Here is a 23,153-nt window from a genome sequence, read left to right as displayed (position 1 = left end):
TGTCTCTTTCTCAGGGTCCTGACAGGAAGTCTGACGTGCAGCTCACATTGGTGACCAGGGGACATATCCTGCAACCTAAACACCCCCACTTCCTGGTTCTGGTAAATCGCTTGACTTCTGTGAACAAGAACCCCTCATTGCCTGGTCCATCTCATGACCTGATTTGACCCAACTTGAGCCTCAGAAATTAGTCCCTATAGCACTGAGGGATTGAGTGTAGCTACACGTAACTCTAAACCCAAATAATAGTGTCCTAAACAGGATGTGGGTATGTAGGTTTTTTTCCTTTTATATCATGAAAAGTGCAGAAGTCAGTAATCAGTGGCTGGTACAGCACACCTTGGCTATCATCAGGGACCCCAGGATGGGATTCTCATTAAAGTGCTTGCAACATGACTGCTGGTGCTCCAGCAATCACCTCTGCATTCCCAATGGGAAGGAAAAAAGAGATAAAGGTCAAATGGACCTTCCAAAGCCTGGAAAAGCTATCCAAGAGCTATGTCACATGACCACTCTTATCTGCAAGGGAGGCAGGGAAACGGTTTTAGCTGTGCACACTGCTGCCCTTTGGGAAATCGAGGTTCTATGGTAAGACTAGGGAAGAATAAATACTGAACAGACCACAAACAGTATCTGTCAGCATGCACCCTCTTGAGCTACCCGCCATCCCTAAATACCCTTCTTTGCTTTCATACTCACATGTACTTCACATTTCCACTAAGGGACACGAAGGACTCTGGGCGATGCTCTTCTATCAGGTCTAAGATGTGGTCCCTTGTGGCCCAAGGCTCTAAAAGTCAAAGGGTCTGCCCCAGTGTGCCCCATATACAATGGCAGGAAAGGACAATAACTGTCATAAAAACTCCCATCAAGAAAAGAAGCCAGTCACAGAAGGGCAAATGCTGTATGATTCCACATACACTAATACCCAGAGTGGCCAGGTTCATGGAGGCAGCAGAAGGGTGGTTGACAGGAGCGGGGGAAACAGGAGCGCGGGGGCGTTTCATGAGGACGGTTTTAGGTGGGAAGCTGAGGAAACTCTGACCACGCACGGTAGTGAGAGCGGCACGGCAACATTAATGTACCTAGTGCTGCTGGCTCAACTAGTTTAAAAAGTAAATATTATGTATATTTCACCTCAATAGAAAAAACAAATTTTAAAAATGGGAAAAAAAAGAGTACATGGAATGAGTCTTGAAGACACGATGCTAAGCACAGTAAGGTAGTCACAGAGAGCAAACGCTGCAGGATTGCACTCCTATGAGAGATCTAAAATAGTCAGGCTCATGCAGTCAGGCAGTCGGATGGTGGTTGCCAGAGTCTGGGGGGAGAAGAAGATGGGGAGCTGCTCATCAAGAGGCACAAAGTTCCGGTTATGCAACATGGATAGTTCCAGAGGACTGTGCACAACAGGGTGCCAACACTGTAGAGTGCACTTGAAAATGTGTTGAGCGTAGCTCTCATGTTGTGTTTTTGCTGTATTAGAATTTTAAAAAGGAATATGTGGTCCTGGCGGGTGTGCTCAGTGGGTTGGGCGTCATCCCATACACCAAAAGGTTGCCAATTCGATTCCCGGTCAGGGCACATGCCCGGGTTTTGGGTTTGATTCCGAGTAGGGGGCTTGTAGGAGGCAGCTGATCCAGGTTTCACTCTCACATCAATATTTTTCTCTCTCCCTCCTTTTCCCTCTCTCCCTAAAATATATATATATATATTTATCTTTTATATTTATATTTTATATTATATTTATATTATATTTATATTTATATTTTATATAAATATATATATTTATATATATTTTTTTTTTAAAGAAAGGAATATGTGGTCCAGAAAGAGAAAAGGGGACAGACAGACCCGGAAGGGTTCCAACAGGTAGAGGATGAACAGAGGAAGGGATGTCATCTCGGAAGGCAGGGAAGTAGTGGGTGGACAGACAGACATGAGCATTCAGAAGAGAGCAGCTTATTAGAAGCCAAGAAGTAAACCTGTGTTCAATAGAGGCAGCCACCAAGGATGACCAGGACCGAAAGGGACCCATGACATAGCAACTATGTGTTGCAAAGAGGCACACTTCATATGTTCATTCCCTCCCTGGATAAGCAAGAGTGTGAAAGTTACTGAAGAAAGAATGGGTGTGTTTGCATGCGGAGCCCGGTAGCCTCATGGCAGGAAAGGGCCACCCCCTCCCCATCCTGCTATTCCTAGTAACCCGCAGGTGGAACAAAGTGGCCCTGACCAAGCCCTCCTCGTGGTGGGAAGCACAGCGAGGGCCCTGAAGTAGTATGGCCATGAGGGTAAGGAAGGTGAGCCATGGGACAAGCCTTGATGGAGTCATGTGGCCAACAGGGGTGTTGGCCCTGAGTAGTTGAGGTGGCAGGCGCTGGAAACTTAGAAGCTCTCACTCCTCCCCCTACTGGAGCAAGAGCTGTAACCTGGTTGCTCTCACTCCTGGACAGAAACCCCCTGGCCAGCCTTAAACCCAAAGAGCCAAGGATGCCGGGCAGCTACCGGTGGAGGCAGCCCAGGGGCCAGACATCTCAGCCACCAACCCCAGCCAATGTCCCTGTCCTTCTTCACTGCGGCTCCTGGGCACAGAGTCAGGGCTTATGGTCAGGGAGGCAGGGGAGAGCAGGACCTTCCCCTCAGGTGGCCAGTGGACACCCAGGCTTCCAGGACAAAGAAGGACAGAACTAGACAGGATAGAGAGACTAGAGCCCTGCAAATCTCAGCATGTGGGTGCTCGGGCACCGCACTCGGGGACAGCCCTGCGCAGCTGTTTCCTGCACCCCAAAGCGCAGTCAGGATGCTGGCAACAGGGAGTCACTGGCGGTGCCACCGGCTAGGGGAGAAATGGGGAGGATGCCAGATCCTGGTGAAGAGAGCAAATGCAGGCGCTTCTTTCACAGAGATGAGTCCTTGACTGTCGGAGGAAGAGTAGAAAAGGGGCTTGGGCAGAGAATATGTAGGACGGGGGGCACTTGTGTCTGCAGGAGAGCCTGAGAAGGCTCACCTCCTGAAGGCAAACAGGCAGCTGGGGAGGAGAGGCTGGGAGCAAAAGAGCCTGAAAAAAAGCCACCTCGAAGTAGGTCTTCATGACCTCACAAAGCACCCCCCTCACCCCCAGGTTCTGGGAACCGAGCCATTCCTGTCTGGGTCTCCTAGCAACTGGATTCAGGGGCCATGGCACTCTTAACACCCCAGGAAATAAAGAAAGTCTTCCAATTTGAGGTGAAGAGAAAATGTGTCTTTTAAAGGAAAGTTTGACTGGTCTAGCTGCGAGGTGTGTGTGAGAAGTGACCCCTCAGTGGACGCCTTGGACCTCACCCCTTTCCAGGCACCACCTCTGAGGCCCGCAGTGGCTGTGTCAGCTCTGGAATGCCCAGCCAAAGGCTCCCCAGCCCTTGGAGCTGGGGGCTGTCTTCAGAGCCCAGAGTGACAGCCCCTGATGCCCAGAGCCTGCTGGAAGGAAGGAGGGGATGGGTGTGTAGGCTCTGTGCCTGCCTCCATGCCAGAAGGGCCAGAGAGGCCCAGGGGGTTGGTCACAGGGGGTGCTACCTCTCACCAGGGCACCTCAAGGCCCTGTGAATCCCCTGGGATTGTGTGCCAAAGTGCAGAAGGAGTGTGTGTTGTGGTGTGTATGTGTGGGGGGGGATCTGTTTCTTTAGGGCAGGGAAGGGGCAGTTTTCCTTGGTTTCTCAGATTCATTTGGAGGCCAAAAGGCCAGGACCTGTCTACAAGCTCCTTCCAGAGCAGGGCTGTTCTCAGAGGGGTGTCTGGGCACTGCTGAGACCTCAGGCAGGAGGGTCCCAGCCAACTGTGTGCTCAGGTCAGCTTCTGACCTCAGCTATGAGCTGGTGGGCAAATGACCCTGATGGGGCCTCTGTTCCTGCCCTGGGACTTGGCTTTCACCACCTGCTCCACTTCTTCCAACCAGTTGTCCCATCAAACACCAACCTGGGGATCTATCTGAGAGGTTGGGGGAAGGACTGCCTGGCTCAGGCAGGAGAGCAGAGGTGGTGAACAGGATGTCCCTGGGGGCTGCAGAAGGGTTCTGGGCTTCCCTCTGGCACCAAGTTAGCCATCAGTCCTGCCCCCTCCATCCACAGTGCCCCCGCCAGAGCTTCCTCCCACCCCAGAGGAGCAGCGCTCCCATGTTCGTGGGTCTCCACTCTATGCCACACATTTTCTTATCTGCTCCCTTCAAGGCACTGGTTTCTCCTACATCTGTTGGTGACCTGTAAGAACCTTTCTGCATGGGTCAGGTGAATTTCCAAGTAAAATGGGTTCTTATCTATAAACAGGGAAAAAAAGGTACCCTAATTCATCTTTACCCCCAGCCTGCCAGAGTTCCTGAATTTTCATCAAGCAAGATACATTCCTTTTTGCCTCACCAAGCCTCCTCTCAGTCATTTACACTTTAGTATGAATTTTATTATCAGATCAATACCTCTGGGGCAGCTAGTTGAGCATAGACTAAGAGAACAAATTTTGGTTTAGGGAAGAGGAAGGAAGGACCATAACTCGGGACTTGAAGCCTGCTGGAGGTCCCCAAGCTCAGGGCTGCCACAGCAGCATGAGAACGCTCAGAGGAATGAGCAGTGCTGGAGAGAAGAGTCCATCCCCCGAAAGACGGGGAAAGCTGTTCAGAAATGAAAGCCTCGTCTGGCTGGGGGTAACCACGTCCTTGGTCACTCTTAAGTATAGTGAGGAGCCATGTGGGGGCTCCCAGGAGTGTTTTCCCAGTGACCCTGATTCCTCCGTGTCACCCCCTACCCCTCATGTCATGTCTTGCAGAAACCAGAAGGTCGGGAGCACCTACGGAGACTGCTGAACTGGAAAAAGTTTGACGAAGTGAGAGACTCCCGCAGAAGCATCCTGCTGGATATCCTCTACGAAAGCATCATCTTTGCCGTGGGCAAAGGCTTCCCATGGGTGGAGGTGGTCAAGGTGGTGAAGTTCACAGAAGAGCTGCTCAAGGAAACCAAAGGTATGGGGCATCCAGGGCTGGAGTCAGAGAGGCTTGCAGGAGGAGGGGGAATGCGCAGGATCCCCCTGCAGTCCAGCACCCCCGGAGCCCTCTACAAAGCCGGGAGCCCCTTCCTTTTTACCCTGGCATTTACCCTCCTCCCATGCATGTCAACAGGGTCCCTGTCCAGGCTTTCTTGAAAGCGGAGCAAACAGAATGTGCTCACTGAGACGTCGCTGGTCTCCTTGGCTGTGAGCACCACTCACACAGCAGCCAGAGTGTTTGCTTCCCATGAAGACGTTGACACTTTAGTATGAATTTCATCATCAGAGCAACCTCTCTGGGGTAGCTTGTTGAGAGTTGGCCCAGAGGAAAGTCAAATTTTGTTTTAGGGAAGAGAGAAGAAGGAATATAATTCAGAATTTTTGTTTAGTTTAGTTTTATTTTTGCTTAACATCAATCAAACATGTCACCCCTCTGCTTAAAACCCTTCCTTGACTTCCCATTGCTCTGCCCATTGTTCCCAGGATCAGGTTTTACTCTGCTGAATGTCTTGAGGGAATCTTTTACAGGTAAGAGTTTGCCGGCAGGGAGGAGGGAATAGCAGTGATGTGAGTTTACAGATGGAGCGTCTATGGATGGGTCACAGAGGGAACCCTGCTCTGTGTTGAGCTTCATAAGAAAAGGATGAGCCTCTCTCCCTGACTCCTTGGCACGGGGATGTGGTCACATCTGTCAACCTTTTGGGCTGTGAGATGCAGATTCATTCATTAAACAAATATATATGGAGCAGCCCTTCTATGGCCACCATCATAGTAATATTCAGCCAAGAATCATGAATAGATACTAAAACCAAAGGTAAGAATATGTTTAGTTTTGTAAGAAATCGCCAAACTGTCTTCCAAAGCGGAAATGCTTAATAAAAAATGGGATAGTTTCATATTTTCTAAGAACCTCCCCACAACATCCTTACTGATCACAAGGGGAAAGGGAATGTTTGACAGTGACGGAGGCTGGCAGACACCCCCTTAATCAAATGATCCAAGAGGACGCCATCAGTAAGAGGACAACATTGTATTAGATTAAGGCGTACAACATAATGATTTGATATATGTACATATTGCAAAATGCATAGTTATAATTTTTTTCTTATAATGGGAACTTTTAAGGTCTACTCTCTTAGCAACTTTCAAATACACAATACCATATTGTTTACTATAGTCACCACGCTGTATGTTACATCCCCAGAAGTTACTTATCTTATAACTGGAAGTTTATTCCTTTTGACCAGCTACACCCATTTCCCTGACCTCCCCGACCCCCACTCCAACCTCTGGCAACCGCCAATCTGTTTTTTGCTTCCGTGAGTTGATTTTTAGATTACACCTGTAAGTGAAATCATACAGTACAGTATTTGTCTTTCTCTGTCTGACTTATTTCACCAACCATTATGCCTTCAAGGTTCATCATGTTTTCACAAATGGCAGGATTGCCTTCTTTTTTATGGGTAAATAATATTCCTCTGTGTGTGTGTGTGTGTGTGTGTGTGTGTGTAGTCACATTTCCATTCATTTATTGATGGACACATAGGTGGTCTCCATGTCTTGGCTCTTATTAATAATGATGCAGTGAGCATGAGGGTGCAGATACCTCTTCAAATCAGTAATTTCATTTCCTTCAGACATATACCCAGAGTAGACTTTCTGGATCACATGGTAGTTCTATTTTTAATTTTTTGAGGAGCCTCCATACTGTTTTCCACAGTGGATGAACCAAATTACATTCCCACCAACAAACATTCCCACCATAGAGGTCTCCTTTTTCTCCAAGACTTGTTATCTCTAGGCTTTCTGATGACAGCCTATCTAACAGGTGTGAGGTGATATCTCATAGTGGTTTTGATGATTAGTGATACTGAGCCCCTTTTTGTGTACCTGTTGTTCATTTGAATATCTTCTTTGGGAAAATGTCCATTCAGGCATTTTGTCCACTTTTTAATTGTATTATTTGAGTTTTTGCTAAGGAGTTGTATTAGTTCCTTATGTATTTTGGATATTAACCTCTTATCAGATATGTGGTTTGCAAATATTTTTCCTATTTTGTAGGTTATCTTTTCATTTTGTTGATCATATCTCTTGCTGTGCAGAAGCTTTTTAGTTTGATTAGTCTCGTTTATTGGTTTGTTATTTTATTGCTTGTGCTTTAGTGTCACATCCAAAAAATTATTGTTAAGACCAAAGTCAAGGAGCCTTTCCTCTCTTTTCCTCTAGGAGTTGTATGGCTTCAGGTTATACTATTTTTTTTAGTAGATTCTATTTTTTAGAGCAGTTTTAGGTACATAGCAAAATAGAGCAGAAGGTATAGAGATTTCCCACAGAAACCTTGCCTTGCCTCCACACAGCCTCCCATTGTCAATATCCCCCTCCAAAATGGTACATTTGTTCCAATCCATGAACCTACATTGACATATCACAATCGCCCAAAGTCCATAGTTTGCATTAGGATTCACTCTTGGTCTTGTACATTCTATGGGTTTTGACAAATGTGTAATGACATGTACCCACCATTAAAGTATCATACAGAGTAGTTTCACTGCCCCAAAATTCCTTTGTGCTTCCCCTGTTCATCCCTCCCTTCCCAACCCCTGGCAACCACTGATCTTATCACTGTCTCCGTAACTTTGCTTTTTTCAGAATGTCACATTGTTGATACCACACAATAGATGGTAGCCTTTTCATATTGGCTTCTTTCATTTAGAAATATGCGTTTCAGTTTACTTCATGGTTTTTCGTGGTTTGATAGTTCATTTTTTTTTAGAGATGAATATTATTTCATTGTTTGAATGAATCACATTTTTTCTCTATTCACCTACCAAGGACATCTTGGTGGCTTCCAAGTTTTGGCAATTGTGAATAATGTTCCAATGAATATCTGTGTGCAAGTTTTTGTGTGAACATAAGTTTTCAACTCCTTTGGGCAAATACCAAGGAGTGTAATTGCTGGATCATATGGTAAGTGTATGTTTAGTTTTGTAAGAAATTGCCCAATTGTCTTCCAAAGGGGCTGCATCCCCACCAGCAATGAGTGAGAGTTCCTGTTGCTCCACATCCTCGCCAGCATTTGGTGTTGTCAGTGTTCCAGATTTGGCCCATTCTAACAGGTGTATAGTGATGTCTCATTGTTTTAATTTTCCTTTCCCTGATGAAACTGCAGTCTGAAAATGTTAAATAAAAAGTTCCAGAAATAAACAATTCCTAAGTTTTAAACTGTGCTCCATTCTGAGTAGTGTAATGAAATCTCGTGCCGTCCCCTCTGTCCCTCTTGACATGAATCATCCCTTTGTATAGTGTCTCCATGCTGTAGATGCTCCTCTATGTTGTTCACTTGGGGCCCATCTCGGTTATCAGATGGACTGTGGTAGTACTGCAGGGCTTGTGTTCAAATAACACTTACTGTACCTTGTGTGTGGCATCCCTGTGTACCCAGAGCTCACTCACCTGTCCTATCGGCAGCACCTCAACGTCCTTCCCTCATCTCGCCACTTTTTACCACCCCTCCTCTACCACCCTTTCTAACCCAGCTCTGTCTCCTGAAAATTTTGTACTTCTGCACCCATTCACCCAAAGGTACAGTGATTTTTTTCCAGACACCAATAAAACCCCATCACTCCTCTGCTTCAGGCTTTTCTGTGATCCCATCACATATCTTATGTGCACTTGGATAGGCCTCTTTGTATTTCTTGAGCCGCCCGTGTGCCCTTCTACTTCTCTGCTCCCACCCAGTGGTCCCAGTCTGAAGACTTGAGCAAGACACGGCATTGTGCACAGACTGGTTTCAGAGATGTTGGGAAATTGCATCCCACCCCTGCCACCCCGCAGCCCACGCACCCTGGGGCCTTCCTGGCATCCCTCTGGGTCCCGCCCCCTGCTGCTCACAGCAACGCCCGGGTACCAGAGTTCACCTCCGTCGGCTGAGCTCTGCAGTGGCCCGCGGCCAGAACAAACACTGCCTAGTGGGAAGAATGTCAGCCCCAAGCAGGTGGGAACTCGGGCTCTTTCAAGTTTCCCTCAGAGCCTTCCATGGGCCAAACCCTTGAAAAACAGTCGGTGATGATGCAAACCCAACTTCAAACTGAGGAGATTAGATCGTGCAGGAGCTGGCGGCGGGTCTGGTTACCGTGTGCCTTGCCAACACAGCCGATCTGTGTCTCGTAGGCTTCTAAAACCTTGGAGTTGAAAGATTCGGTGATCAGAAAACTTAACTCCCTCTCTGCAGGGAGCCCAGCCAGCCAACAAGGCCCTTCCAGCCTCTGCAGGCACCACCCGAGCAGCAGGGAGTGCCCTCCTTCTGAGGCAATCCGTCCTTCAGACACTGCTTTTGTTATTAGGAAGTTCTTTTCTATATTTGGCTACATCTTCCTTTTACACCTTTTACTCAAATGCTCCAAGTCTGTCCTCTAGAAGCAGAGTGCGGGCCCTGGAGAAATTTAATGAGCTGTATATAATGTGACTATCAGATGTTCACGTTCGGACTAGACATCCCTTGTGCCTTTTATCATTCTTAATACGGTATCATTTCCATAGACCCCTCCACCCCACATTCCCACCACTGCCCCCTTTCTTGCTGCCCTTCTCTGGGAGGCTTGAACCCCTGAAGAGGACGACTATGCCTTTTTTATTTTTGTCCCCTCTGTTCATTCCCTTAGTGCTAAATAATGCCTGTGGCACACAGTAGGTGTTGCATGAAGAAATGAATGAATGAATGAATGAATGAATGAATGAATGAATGGATTCTTGATGCCCGTGGAGATGATATGTTCTGTATGCAGAGAGGAGGTTGAGTTGCTTGACTCATCCCAGGGTTACTCCACTGTGGGCTGTGTTTCCAGATGACGTTAGAAGCAGCAGAGCAGAGTGATTAGACACCAAACTCTACAGTCAGGAGATCTGGGTTCAAATTTTACCTCCATCCCTTATTACTGTGTAATCTTGAAAATATTACCTCTCTGAGCCTTCACTTTCTCGTCTCTCAAAAGAGGGCTGTAACAATTCCATCTCATAAAACAGTTGGCAGGATTAAATGAGACAGGGCACGCAACGCATATTGCAGAGTGACCAGCACATAGTGAGTGCTCAGCCAATATCAGCCCCCATTGTCCATCAGGCACGGAGGTGAGGTGGGGTGAACAGCAGGTGCTGGCAGTCCAGGACTGGAAGTTGCTGCACGCTGCCCCTCAGGGGGCTTGCTGTCTGTGCCATCTCTTGCCTTCCCCTCACCCTGCAGACAAGACTGAAGATGGGTTCAATTGTGGGCTAGCAGAATGGCCGTCCGGACATCCTCTAGCCTGGCCCCACATGGGGATCCACCCTTGGGCACACGTGTAGGAGGCATCCCCTCCCAAGGCGTCTGTTCACTGCTCTTGTTAAGCGTCAGGAAGGGCTGGAGAAGATGGCAGGTCAGGTGCCTCCCATTTCACACCCTGCCCTGCCCTCCTCCTAGGCACACGTCCCATCTGTCACAGGTCGTGGGGTGCAGGATGCCGACAGCCAGGGGTCTTGCTGGCGAACCAGCTCACACTCAAGCTCCTGTTTCAGTTAAAGTCCACACTGGTCTGTCACCCCTCTTGGAAGGGAGCTTCTCCGGGAATATGTATGTGTGTGTGGTTAATCTGGGGCTGAGGATGGCTGCGCTCTGCTTGCATACGAGATAACAAAGTTGGCAGACAGTGTTTAAGGAGAGTCATGTTTGCACAACAATGAATCAGAGCTCTGCCAGGACAGCTGACAGCTCAGCTTATCTCCCTGCCCAATCGAGCCTGGGACCAGGAGGAAAAGGGTGGTCCTTTATTCAAAAGCGTAAGCCGATTCCATGTCCTGGCAAATAGCTCACCAGGGCTTTCTGGTCACAACGCCAGGCCAGAAGAATGAGTCCTTTCATCCCACCTCCTCTGCCAGCCTCCCGGAAGCCCTGGGTAGATCCCATCATGAAGTCACCAGGCACAGCATAGAGGAACAGAGGCTGCCAGCGCTGTCCTAGTGGGAGGAAATCGCAGGAAATGGGCAGATTTTGCTTTCCCTGCCAAGACCATAGATGGAGAGAGATTTGAGGCATATGGAGACTCTGAAGTCTCCTCCTCCGCCTGGGGGAGCTGCATTTCCTATCTGTGACTGGCACATTGCAGCAGGGGACAGAGAAAGGAGAAAGAGCCTCCCCTGCCCCAGACTTCAATCAGCAGGGAGTCCCAGGGTTGGAGGTGTGCGGGCCAGTACAGACACTTGCCCGGGACCCACAGCCACCGCTCATCTGCGGAGTCTTCTGCACCAGCCATCACTTCGGCCATGTTGTAGCTTAGGCCTTCTGTCACCACCTACATCTGGTGAGCCCTGGTCTATCTCTGATGCTCCACTTAGACATGGGGGCTAGGAAGAACCCCTTTCCTGCTGTCCTGGGGGTGGCAGGAAACGGGCCTGGTGACCAGTCAGTGGGCACACAAGGTGGCCAGGCCAGTGCCCTGGGAAGTGTGTCACAGCACTGGTATCTGCTGTCCCACCCAGAGCCACGCCTGATTCTCAAGAAATATCATCCAGGCAGCCATAGAATGGAAGACAGCCACCCTTCCCACCCCCCACTGCCTGGGGCTGGCAGGACAAGATTCCTCCCCCAAGCTCCCCTGCACAGACTCTTCCTCCCGGCATACTCATGGCCATGCCCAGGGTCAACCTGCCAGCCCTCAAGTACCCAGCGCACTATAGGGAGCCTCCAGTGATTCAGGACCAGCCTGAACAGGAGCAGGAGAGCAGGAGTACCTGCCCAGCATGAATGCGATGCCTCTCACACTAAACTTGGAGGGGGGCCTTCGGAGGCAAGTTCTTTATTGATGGATACAGGAAGTTTCCACAGAAGCCACTGGCTGATATTTTGGGAGAGCATTTCTTGGGGCAAATGGGAAAATATCGTTTCAGAGGTACCTCCCTGAGCGTATTACCCTGCTTAGGCCGCCATAAAAAAGTACCACAAACTGAGCGGTTTCAGCAATAGAAATGTATTGTCCCGTAGTTCTGGAAGCTGGAAGTCCAAGATCAAAGTGTCAGCAGGGTTGGTTTCTTCCGAGGCCGCCCCCCTTGGTTTGTAGATGGCCACCTTCACATTATACACCTCACATGGTCTTCCCTCTGTGTGTGTCTGCGTCATAACCTCCTCTTCTTAGGACACCAGTTATATTGGATTAGGGCCTATCCACATGACCTCTTTGAACCTTAATCACCTCTTTAAAGACCCCATCTCCAAGTATAGGCACATTCTGAGGGTCCTGGGGGTGAGGACTTCAACATATGAATGGGGGGCACCATGTGAAGTCAGCCCATAGCACTGAGTTAGGTCACAGTTCACCAGGGCATACTGTGCCAGTTCGTAGGCCAGAAATCAAGGCTGTGCCATAGAAACCTTCTGGAACCTTCCTCGGGAGGCTTGCTCCAAACCTTCCTTGGGGGGCTGTGAATCCCACAGAGGGAGAAACAGCAACACCTGCATTTGCACACGTAGCGTCATCAGCAATCCTCACTTCATCCTTGCATAACAGCATTATTTTAAAGATGAAGGAACTGATGCCCAGAGTGTTGAAGCAGCTTACCCCAGGTCACACCTCCAGTAAGCGAGGTTGGGATTTGAACCCAGAGCACAAGCCCCACTTGGGATCTTCTATCTTTGCCAGAGGAATCTGTACACCAGGCACGTAAGGGCCTGAGAAGCATACAGCCCCAGAGAGCACCCTGCAGGGAGAGGAACGAGGCTGCAGGAAGAACTGAGAACCTGGTGGAATCAGAACACCTGGAGGCAAGGTTCCTAACTGGGTCACCTGGAATTACTCACAACCTGGGCCTGGGATCCTGGCCCCCAACAGGATGGCTCCAACGTGGTGGGTGGTGCAGGCCCAATTCAGAGGGTGAGCTGTGCCAGTTGGCTAATGTGCTCTGGCCTGAAGGTGCCACCAGTGTGTGGGCAGATGGTCCCAGTACTCTCTGGCCCTTTGGAGTGACCCCATGACCTACCTCTAACTTCCCATGTCCTCTTCGGCCAGATGGACATGCTGGGTGGTCCTGGAGGCCCCAAGGTCAAAGGGATGAGGTGTAGCTATGAAGTGCCCTGTCCCTGACTCAGTAGGGCAGCTTGGTCGTTTTCATGTCAAGGATGAAGACGAAGATGACGATGAAGATTTGCAGCCAGGGCTCCCTCACCCAGCTTGAGGCAGCGACGGAACTTCGCCAGGAGACCACAGTGCCTGGATCCACCACCTCCACATCCTCTCTCCAGTTAAATGCTTTCTCACTCCTCAAAACGAGTCACTCCACAGACCAAGCTCTTATTTCTAGAAAGTTCTTCCTGCCGCTGAACTGAAATCTGTCTCTTTGAGCCTTCTGCCTGATGGCTCCTGTTCTGCCTTCTGAATACTCCCCCCCCCCCCCCCATCAGCTTACTTCTGCCCCACTCCCTCAGCCTTTTCCCAGCGAGCGTTGCCAGAGCACTGTGCCAGAGGCTGGGGAGAGCGAAGACTCAGCGTCCGGATGCTGTAAGCACTCTGACCCAGGGGGAATCTGTGGATCCCAGAACAGTTCACATACCCCGAGGACTGGAAATGCTAGTAGTCTCTTCACAATATTGACAATGACAACCTTGGTATTTATTCATTGTTTGTTGTGTACCAGGCATGGTGGGGGGCTCTGTACCCACAGGCCCTTTATCCAATGCTATGAGGTGGGCGCTTTTTTCGCCTCCCTTTTACAGATGAGAACACTGATGCCCAGAGAAGCAAATAACCTGTGCAAATGATCAAGCAGCAGAAGCATTATGTAGGCCCCCATCTGTCTGAATTCCCAGTCTGTGCTCTGAGAACGACCCCCAGCGTCGATGCCGACATCATCCAGGGGCTGCCCCAGGCTCACTGGTGACCTCCGCATTACTGTGAACAGTGGCTGAGAACAGAGCAAGACAAGGTGCTACGGGCTAGTTGGTCCTGTGGCCACAGAGCTTGCAGGGAAGGTTTATCCAGCCAGTTTGGTTCTCCCCTGGCCAGCCCCAGGTAGTGCAGATGGGGATGTCAGACCACCCACTCTCCTCCCCTGCAGCTCACCAGTCAGCTCCACCATGGACACACCCAGAAAGGGGTGTTCCCAAAAGAACAGCTTGTTGTGCAGTGGGAGGAGGGGAGGCCAGCAGCCCAGACACCTTGGGACAGGCAGGAGCCACAGGAGGTGGAGATCGCAGGAGCTCTCACCCCAGACTCCTGCCTGTGTCGGGGCCAGAGGTTAGCAGGGCAGCCACAGAGCGCACTTCCCAGAGCAGAACCAGACAGCATCTCCTGACCCAGCTCACCCTCTCCCTGGGCAGGCAGTGCCCCCGCCCACTCTTCAGGGACATTTCTGACCTGCCAAGAGCCAGGGGGCAGTGGTAAAAATCAAAACCAGTCCCTTCCCCACAGTGCAAGTGATAACAGGTCCCAGACCACCGATCCCTGGCCTGGAGCTCGGGTCCTGATTTTGTCACAATGAGCCTTAGGCAAGTCCTTTCCTTTCCCTGGGCCTCCGTTTCCCATCTGTAGAATGAAAGGACTAGACCAGCTCAATAGTTGCCAAAATATCTTCTTTGGTCCCAAGAGACTATTTAATTCAAAATAAATTTGAGAAATAGTTCATATGCTCAACCTTTTCTGGCCATTTGCTGAGCCTATTTGCATATGAAAGGCTCTGGTAAATTTCTCTCAATCCAACAGATTCTGGTATCTACCTCCAAAGGTCTGCAAAGAGAGCCCAGAGCCACTAGGAGCTGTATGGTTGAAAGGGTCCTCCCTGGGTCAGGCCACGGTTTGAATTTTTGCTCTGCCACTCACCAGTTGTGTGCCCTTCAGCAAATTCCCTGACCTTTTTGAGCCTCAGTTTCTTTCTCAAGTAAACTTGGGATGGTGCCTACACCAGTGTCACAGAGCCAGGAGGGGTTGGATGGAACCTGAGGTAACCCAGGGCCTAAGGGACACAGGGAGAACCCCCTACATGAGAGTCATCTGCTACTCAAGGAAAGCACATCCTGTCCTCTGAGCTGTCACTATCATTGGCACCTCAGGCTGAATGAGTTCAGCAGAGCCTTGCCAAGAGCAGAAAGATGGGCAGGGGCAGCATTCAAGACACAGGACAGGTGTGGGCTCTGCTTTCATCTGCTTCCCACCAGCCAAGGTCAGCCCTAGGAGGCGCTCAGGTATTGGGAAAGGTGAGCCAGCCCGCCTGTGGCCTGACTTGGTTCCTCCCCTGGGAGCCAAGGCAGGGGCAACCAAACTGGTTTGTCAGGGGGCACCGGTGGCACCTGGAGGCTCCCCCTCACACCCACCCAGAAGGAGCAACCCCTTCTCATCTCCCAGCCTTAGACCGAGCATGAGGGGCAGTGGGAGGGTGCCTAGAGTGCCTGGTCCAAGCCAGTGCATTTTGCCCTGATGCTGGAGTACCTGGTGTTGCCACCCCCACCCCCACTCTTCCCTGCTCATTGCCCTTGTCCCTGAGTGGGTGCTGGCCTCCAGGGGCTTGAGGACCATCTTCAGGAAGTTCCCAGCCACCGATGCAAATGAAGGCCGCTCCCTGTTATTGAAGAGCCACTTGCAGGTACAGATCTGTCTGCCCTGGCAGCAGAGGCTTCTCCTGAGACTTAATCTCCAGCTTTCTGAGTCATAAGGACTCTCAACCTGCGGCGATGGAGAGTGGTCTGGGGGCCAGGAAAGTGTGTCTCATGCGTCAGCTTGGGACAAGCTTTGCCAAAAACTAGACCTAGTTGAGTGTCTTAGGCTGAAAGCTAGAATTCAGCCCAGGGGTTCCTTCCATGTTGACCGGGGACCAGGTCCCCACTTGTTTCATGGCCTCTAGGCTGAGGAGGCCGCAGCTCATGCCCAGAGTAGGACCTCCTCCAGGATGGAGGGCAGCTAGGAACTTGTGCCCACGCTTACTGAGGGCGCTCAGCACTGCTGGGCCTGGAGACTTCTTGGTTCAAACCTGGGCTGTGTGCATGGCTGCTGAGCAAACAGAGAATATGGGGGGCCCCATGAGCTGCCGGCCAGGCTAGGGGAGGAGCAGGGCACCTTCCAGCAGTTCAACCTCCACTGAGCCCAGAGGTACGATGACTCACCTGACAAAGTCGATGCACAGTCACTCCACACGGGCCTGGACTCCAGCTTTGATTATTAGAAACCAATGACCTCACCCTGCCCCCACTCTCTAGGATTCCTTTACTAGTTTTCCCTGTCATCCTCCAGGTGCCACCACCATCCCTTGGAAATACCTGCCTGATATCTCACTTCTCTTCTTGACACCTGAGTGGCTCTGCAGCTCTTGGCTGCGGTTCCTAACTTTTCTGCAGTTCTTAATTTGATGATTCTCTCTATGCACACTCTCCCAGAAACATATGTGCATGCAAAATCCTGGTGGTGCAATTCCTGGGAGTCCCAGCGGGTCCTGAAGCCCGTCCTCGGATGTCCTCAGGTTCCATGAATTCTGGCGTCTGTGATGAAGTGTAACTCTTTCATGCTCCCTGTGCATGCTTGCTTTTTGCAAACTGAAGCCCTCAAGCCCTCTGTCCTTCAGCCAAGTCCCCTGACTCCAGCTTTGCCTCCCAGGAGCCCCGAACCACATGGATGCGTGCACACAGCCACACAGTACTCCACTTGCCTCTAGCCTTTATCTCTTCTGTTCCTCTGCCACTGATTTTTGCCAAATTAGTCCTGTTTCTGGGCTCCAATGTCCTCTTTGCAGGAAACCTTTGACTCCCCAGCATCCTTGTTCAGAGCGCTTCCCCTGCTTCCTCTCTGCACTTGGGGGCCAAGTTTTGCCCTGGGCACTGACTTGCATGTTGTCTTTAAAGGAGCCCTCAACGCTTGATCTCTAATTATATAAAGTACATGAGCACCATAAAAATAAGAGACTCTATATTGTCATTTTTAGCCACCTCTCTCCAAAAGCAAAAAGGAATAGAATAAAATGCCCACCAAATCTGAGCAGCACGAAGCTCACACACGTGCAGGAAGGGACCCAGCAGCCACGTCACAGGTGAGGGGACCAGGGTCCTGAGGGCAGATGCCATGTGTCAAGGACACTCGGCAGAACAGGGTGTTTGGGACCTTTAGCACCACCTTCCTGCAGTTGGTCATTTGATGACTCAGTGGCTCCTGTGTGTCAGCAACTGAGTTTTTTTGGCTCAATCTGGTTCATTGACCAAAGTTAGGAGGCAATTCCCTAGCCAGCTCCCATCTTGAAATCAGCACTTTCTTTAAAATGTGTGTGTGTGTGTGTGTGTGTGTGTGTGTAGGGGGCGCTCTGTGTTTTTAGAAAGCTCCAGGTAATTCTCGAACATAGGGCTCCAGCTGGCCCTGGGCCCCTCCCCACTACCAACCTGAGACACAGGTTCAGGGGTGAAGAGGTCCCTGAGGCCAGCAACCTGGCTGGCTTATTTCCCAGAACAAGGCCAAGGAGTGCAGAGATCGCTGCTCTGTTGCCTGCTGGGACTCCGTGACACAGACGAGAAGCTGTGAGAATCAAGTGAGAAGATGGGGAGGAACACATGGCAAAGCAGCAGCTCAGCTGGATGTTGATGATGTTGCTTTCCGCAGAAGCCATTTAAAAAATATATTTTTGTGTGTGGTTTTCTCCCAGCTTTATTGATGTATCATTGACAAATAATTTGTCAATTGTCAATAATTCACAAATATTTAAGGTGTACAATGTAACATTCAATATAGACTGTGAAATGATTGCCACCATCAGGCTAATTAACATACCCATTACCTCACACAGTTACCACTTTTACTGGCAGTGAGGACATTTAAGGTCTACTCTCAGCAAACTTGAAGTACTCGGAACAGTACTGTGAGCTCTCGGCACTGCGCTGTGTGGTTGATCCCCAGTACTCGCTCATCCTGCATAACTGGAACTTTGGCCTCCCTGACCAACAAACATTTCCCCATTTCCCCCACCCCCAGCCCTTGGCAACCATCGTTCTAGTCTCCGCTTCTCTGAGTTCCACTTTCTGAGATTCCATATCTAAGTGAGTCATGCAGTTATGTGTCTTTCTGTGTCTTATTTCAATAAGTATAATGTCTTCCAGGTCCATTCCCGTTGTTGCAAATGACAGGATTTCCTTCTCTTTTAGGACTGAATAACATTCCATTGTGTATGTATCACATATTCTTTATCCATTCATCCATGGACATTAACTTAGGCTGTTTCCATAGCTTGGCTACTGTAAGTAATGCTGCGGTGAACATGGGAATGTAGATCTCTCTTCAGGAGCCTGGTTTAATTACCTTTGGATGTATGTATATTCAGATGTGGGATTGCTAGATCATACTGAGGAGCTGTTTTAGACATTTTCTTCTAGTTGTCCACCCCCATCAGGTTGTAATGCCACACACTCTGTATATCTGATTATATACCTATGTGTACAGCATCTGCTTTATGCACATAGAAAGCTGACTCTTTGTATGCGATTCAAGGCTAAGGATGACTAAATTAAAATTTTAAGTTAAAAATGAAAAGCTACCAACATCTAACTTAACATTGTAACTATACTTTCTGAGTAACTTTTAATGTAATTTATTTACTTACCTAAATTGCAATTGTCAAATTACATATGCAAAGAAGCAATTTTACATAAATACGTAATGATAATAGTAATGCAACCAAATCTATCATTCAAAGCTGTCATTTTCCTAGCAAAACAATTGATAAAGTTAATTCCTTTTTTTAAATTTTTTTCTTTATTTTATTTTATTTTTCATCACCATTTATCTCCCCATACCCTCTTCCACCTTCAGATAAAGCTAATTTCTTAAAAATTATTTTCAGTAAACTTAACTTTTAACTTTTGCTTGATATGGCAAAAGAACTAGTTTCTAGGGGGTGTGGGGTGGGGTGGTCCAGGGTACCTCTGTGAGCAAGTGGCTCTCCTGGGGGGTGAGGAGTGAGACCTGTGCAGGGAAGGGCATCCTAGGCCGAGACCAGTGTGCCAGGAGTGGGGGCGGCAGGCAACCAAGTCAGAAGGAAGAGATGGATGAGCCTCTGTATGACTCTGACTTTCATAGTGTGTGGGATGCCACTGGCCCCACCCTCAGAGCTGATCTTTCCATGATATAAACAGTATTTGCTTAACTCAGTGACAAAATCTCCAACATAACATCTGTCCCTCCAGTCATCTCACACTCCACGCTTACCAGACTCCCTTTTTTATACCCTAATCTCCTTCCCACAGGGTTTGAAGTGAAAACAATATAGAGCACAGCTGAAGTAAGGCTTTTAAGTGAGTTAAAAGTCAAAATATAGGTAAGGAGGATAATCACTTAAGAAAATGGGATGAATGTAAGTTATTACATAAAATTGACTTTGAGCTTCCAAGAATCCAAGGTAAAAAGGGAAATGTGATACGCCCAGCAGCTTTCAAAAGCTAATAAATGGTAACATAAAATAGCCAGTAGTCTCTGACCCCCTGGACTCTGGGGTCAGAGTGCCTAGGTTCAGAGCTTATATTGATTAGCCATCGATACAGCTCTGCCCCGCTTCACACTCCATGCCTGGCCCCTCCGTGCCCACAGGCTACTCCCTCACCGAGGCCATGACCATCCTGAGGAATAAGCTCAGAGATTATGAGGGGCAGTTCAACAGCACCCGTCTGCTGGCGCTCTGCGACTACTTCTACAACACCTTCATCCGCCACTACAGACTCTACCAGTATGTCCTGGGCCAGGACCAGGAAGTCAGCCTGACCGTCACCCACCTGGAGGTGTGTGTGCCACCCCAGCCCCTCCCTCTGGCTAAGGGCAAGGACAGGGACCTGTGGAAGCACGAAGAGCAGGTGGCCGAGCTCAGCATGGCTGAGGTGCAGAAGCGCACCAATCTGCTGCTGCTGAAGGAGGCGCTGCACCTGGAGCAGGAGTACATGCTGCAGAAGAAGTTCTCAGAAGTGCCTGGGCAGCAGAGCCGCGTCCTGAAGACACAGGTAAGGCTGTGCCGCAGGTGGATGCTGCTCACATGCCCTGAGCAAACACCTGTTCCTACCAAGAGAACGCCCAGACTGGAGTCAGACCCACAGGCAAGGCCCCAATTGTCTGCACACACAGGGGAGAGGGCAGAAAGGGACAGCAAGTCACTGACTACCTGCCATAGGCTTTGCATACACGGTTCATGAAACATCCCTATAAGGTATAATTCATGTTCCCATTTTAGTGATGAGAAAACTGAGGCTCAGAGAATTCCATCAACTTGCCCAAGGTCACCAAGCTACTATGTGGCAGAGTTTAGATTTGGGCTGAAGTCTGGCTGACTCTAAAGTTCAAGTTCTTTCCATTGCACCATTGATCAGTTACAGGTTCCACCCTGAAAGACCCCCAGGCTCTGAACCACTGCAGATTCTCATGACCCTTTGCCTGCCTGCAGCGAGGCCTGGGTGGAGGTGACGAAGGAAGGGCCATGGGTCACAGCTCAGGGTGGGTGATGTGATGAGGTGGACAAAAGGATGGGACTAGTTCCTTCAGGGAGGACCTAGAAGGGTCCGGTGTGTGGATCTAAGAAACTGGGTTGCCCTCTTGCTAGATCTCTAGTACCTCTGGAGCTCCAGTAGCCAGAGTCTCCAGTGACCAGCTCATCAATAAATGGTCAGTGTAGCTCAGTGGTTAGAACATCAGCCTGCACACGGAAGGGTTGCCAGTTCAATTCCAGTCAAGGGCACGTAACCTGGCTTGCAGGTTCAATCCCTGGCCCTGGTTGGGGAGCATGTGGGAGGCAACAAATCAATGTGTCTTTTTCATATCAATGTTTCTCTCTCTCTCTCTCTTTCCTCCTCCCCCCCTTCCATTCTCTCTAAAAACCAATGGAAAAATACCCTCAGGTGAGGATTAACAAAAAAACACACAAAAAAACATAAACAGGGAGCGGGGGTTGGTTTCTGAATTGTCAGCCAAAGAGTGAATGGCCCTGGAAAGTACATATAAAACATTGGGGGAAATCTCTAAAGAACAATTAGCACAATGGAATGAATGATACTCTTCTAAGGCTAAGTCTCCCAGGTAAATAGCACATCAGGCTGCTACATAATCTTAGTGCATTAAGAAGTCCACTTGGGACCAGCAGAACACAGGCAGCAACCTGTCTCCACCCTCTTCCAGGGACCTTGCTCTAGAATATATGGGCAAGGGCCACAGGTAGAAGGGGATACCTCTTGTCCAGTTCCTGCCCACCCCGCCCATACACACAGCTGTTTCTCCCCACTCCTTCCAGCTTCCCTGTGGGCCTGCATCACTTTGTTGCTGGTCCCCTCCTGGTGGATTGTGGCTAGGGTCCCCTTCCTGGTGGATTGTAGCTAGGGTCCCCTTCACTGTGTGCCTGAGCTGGGGACACTCAACACAGTAGAATAAACATGGTTCATTCTCTTGGAACACAATCTTTCCCAAGGATTTAGGGAAAAAACATTATTTTTGTATAAAAACAACCAAGGGGACATTCTCAGGCAAATGTGAGATTTTCCATGAAGTTTTAAGTTAAAATATGATATCTCAAAGAAGTATCTTCTAGGCAACTGGATACTCCAAGTATGTCCCCCGACACCCCAGGGGCAGGCATAAACTCTCCTCTGCTGTTTGGTTGCTCAAGCAGGGAACTGGGAGAAATAGTTACACAGTCAATGTCTCCAGGATTTCATGATGCCATGGCCCTGATTTAGATGACAGAGAAAGCCTCCTGTTTAACATGGCAGATGGTGGGTGACTGCTTGGGGGACATGCCCATTCTCTAAGAAATTTCCCATCCTTTCCAAAGAAGCTACTAGAACTTTGAGATGTGAGAATGAGATGAAGGCAAGAGGAAAAGGAAAGGAGATGATATCCAGATGGAGCTTGCGTTGACCAGAAAGCAGGGGATATGGCGCTGGCTTATGGTTCCAGAACAATATTAGTAATAAATGACACACTCAAACGGTGATCATCACCATAGGCCAAAATGGAGAAGAAAAGGAGCAATTATTGGAACCATGGGGCAGGAGGTGTAGCTGTAGGTAGAGGATCATAGTCATGGCCCATCCAGAGCTGGTTGGGAGGAAGGTGAGAGACTTCATTCTCCTCCCACACTCAGATCTCCTGCCAGGACTTCTCAGCCAGAAGCTGAGGGCCAAGGTAGCTGGTTGATGCTGCCCTCATAAGTCAGCCTCCCAAAGCACAGAGAGGAGATCTGAATAGGGAAATGGAAGGTCCTAGCACCCAGTACAAGGAGAGAATTTGATCCTGCTGAGAAACCTTATCTGCAGATGGCCTTGACCTTCTCCTGAACCCTGTTCATCAGCCATGTTCCGTTTCTTCCAGGAGTTAGAAAATCTCATCAACGAGGCCATTCAGATCCAGATCGAGTGCCTGAAAGAGCTGCTACAGTATGAGACACAGATAACTTTTGACATTTTGGACCTGAAACTTCAGAAGAAGACTTTAAATCTCAATACTCCTGTCCCTTTCCCACTCTCAATCACTGGCCAGGCAGGCCATGATGAATCTCTTAAGTTCAACAAAGCACGCAAAGAAAAGAAACCCAAAAAGATGTCTAAAGCCTGATGGAGGAAGAGCTATTGACAATTCTGGAATTATTATGTGATGTGCTCAGCACCCAATAGATCAGAGATTTCTGGTGATTAAAAGAAATGAAATAGCACTCATCATCTTATCTCTATCTTCTTTCTGGAAACCATCTTCTACCACATGAAAATCTAACCCAAATAAGAAGGCTATTCTCTGTTAAGCATAGAGCTTTGTGCCTGCTGGGCAGGCAAACATCCCCTGTTGACTAAGGTTGACTAAGCCTGAGCTTAGACAGTGGGACTGAACTACCACCAGTCGACTGAAGCAGGTAAGAGTAGGGGTGACACCAGACACCAAGAAGGTCTTCCAGGGGACACACTGGTTTTGTTGCTCTTATGGGGAGAACAAGTCCTGGGATTCTATTGCCTTTCTGAGACTGGTCTAACAGAATCGACCGCATGCAGCCTGCTCTACAGGTTTTTGTCTCCTTGCTGGAGGACCTAGAGCCTCATGCCTATGGAGATCTCAATCTTCTGAAAGAATCTACACTGTTTAGACTGAATCAGGGGAGCAAGCACTGTCTTAGAGGTCAGAGATCTGGCTTTAAAC

At 49.1% G+C, this 23,153-nt stretch overlaps 1 protein-coding gene across 1 annotated transcript; it reads left to right on the top strand.

Moving 5' to 3' along the window:
• Positions 1 to 3,180: 3,180 nt before the first annotated feature.
• C4H8orf74 (chromosome 4 C8orf74 homolog) lies at positions 3,181 to 22,580 on the top strand. The gene is made up of 4 exons (XM_016210308.2): positions 3,181 to 3,228; positions 4,795 to 4,987; positions 19,581 to 19,984; positions 22,338 to 22,580. Exons 1-4 carry the CDS (start codon positions 3,181 to 3,183, stop codon positions 22,578 to 22,580), a joined length of 888 nt encoding a protein of 295 aa, XP_016065794.2.
• The last annotated feature ends 573 nt before the right edge of the window (positions 22,581 to 23,153 follow it).

This window comes from Miniopterus natalensis, chromosome 4 (assembly GCF_054644295.1).
Source record: "Miniopterus natalensis isolate mMinNat1 chromosome 4, mMinNat1.hap1, whole genome shotgun sequence".
NCBI classification, from domain to species: Eukaryota; Metazoa; Chordata; class Mammalia; order Chiroptera; family Miniopteridae; genus Miniopterus; species Miniopterus natalensis.
The sequence above is the reverse complement of the archived record's forward strand: the minus strand, read 5'-3'. Positions and strand labels throughout refer to the sequence as shown.

Bases quoted from the DNA above. Each gene is read 5' to 3' on its own strand.
- C4H8orf74 (XM_016210308.2), top strand. From the start codon at position 3,181: ATGGCACTCTTAACACCCCAGGAAATAAAGAAAGTCTTCCAATTTGAG. The intron at 3,229-4,794 runs GTGAAGAGAAAA...CATGTCTTGCAG, and splicing joins AGAAAGTCTTCCAATTTGAG to AAACCAGAAGGTCGGGAGCA. The intron at 19,985-22,337 runs GTAAGGCTGTGC...CGTTTCTTCCAG, and splicing joins GCCGCGTCCTGAAGACACAG to GAGTTAGAAAATCTCATCAA.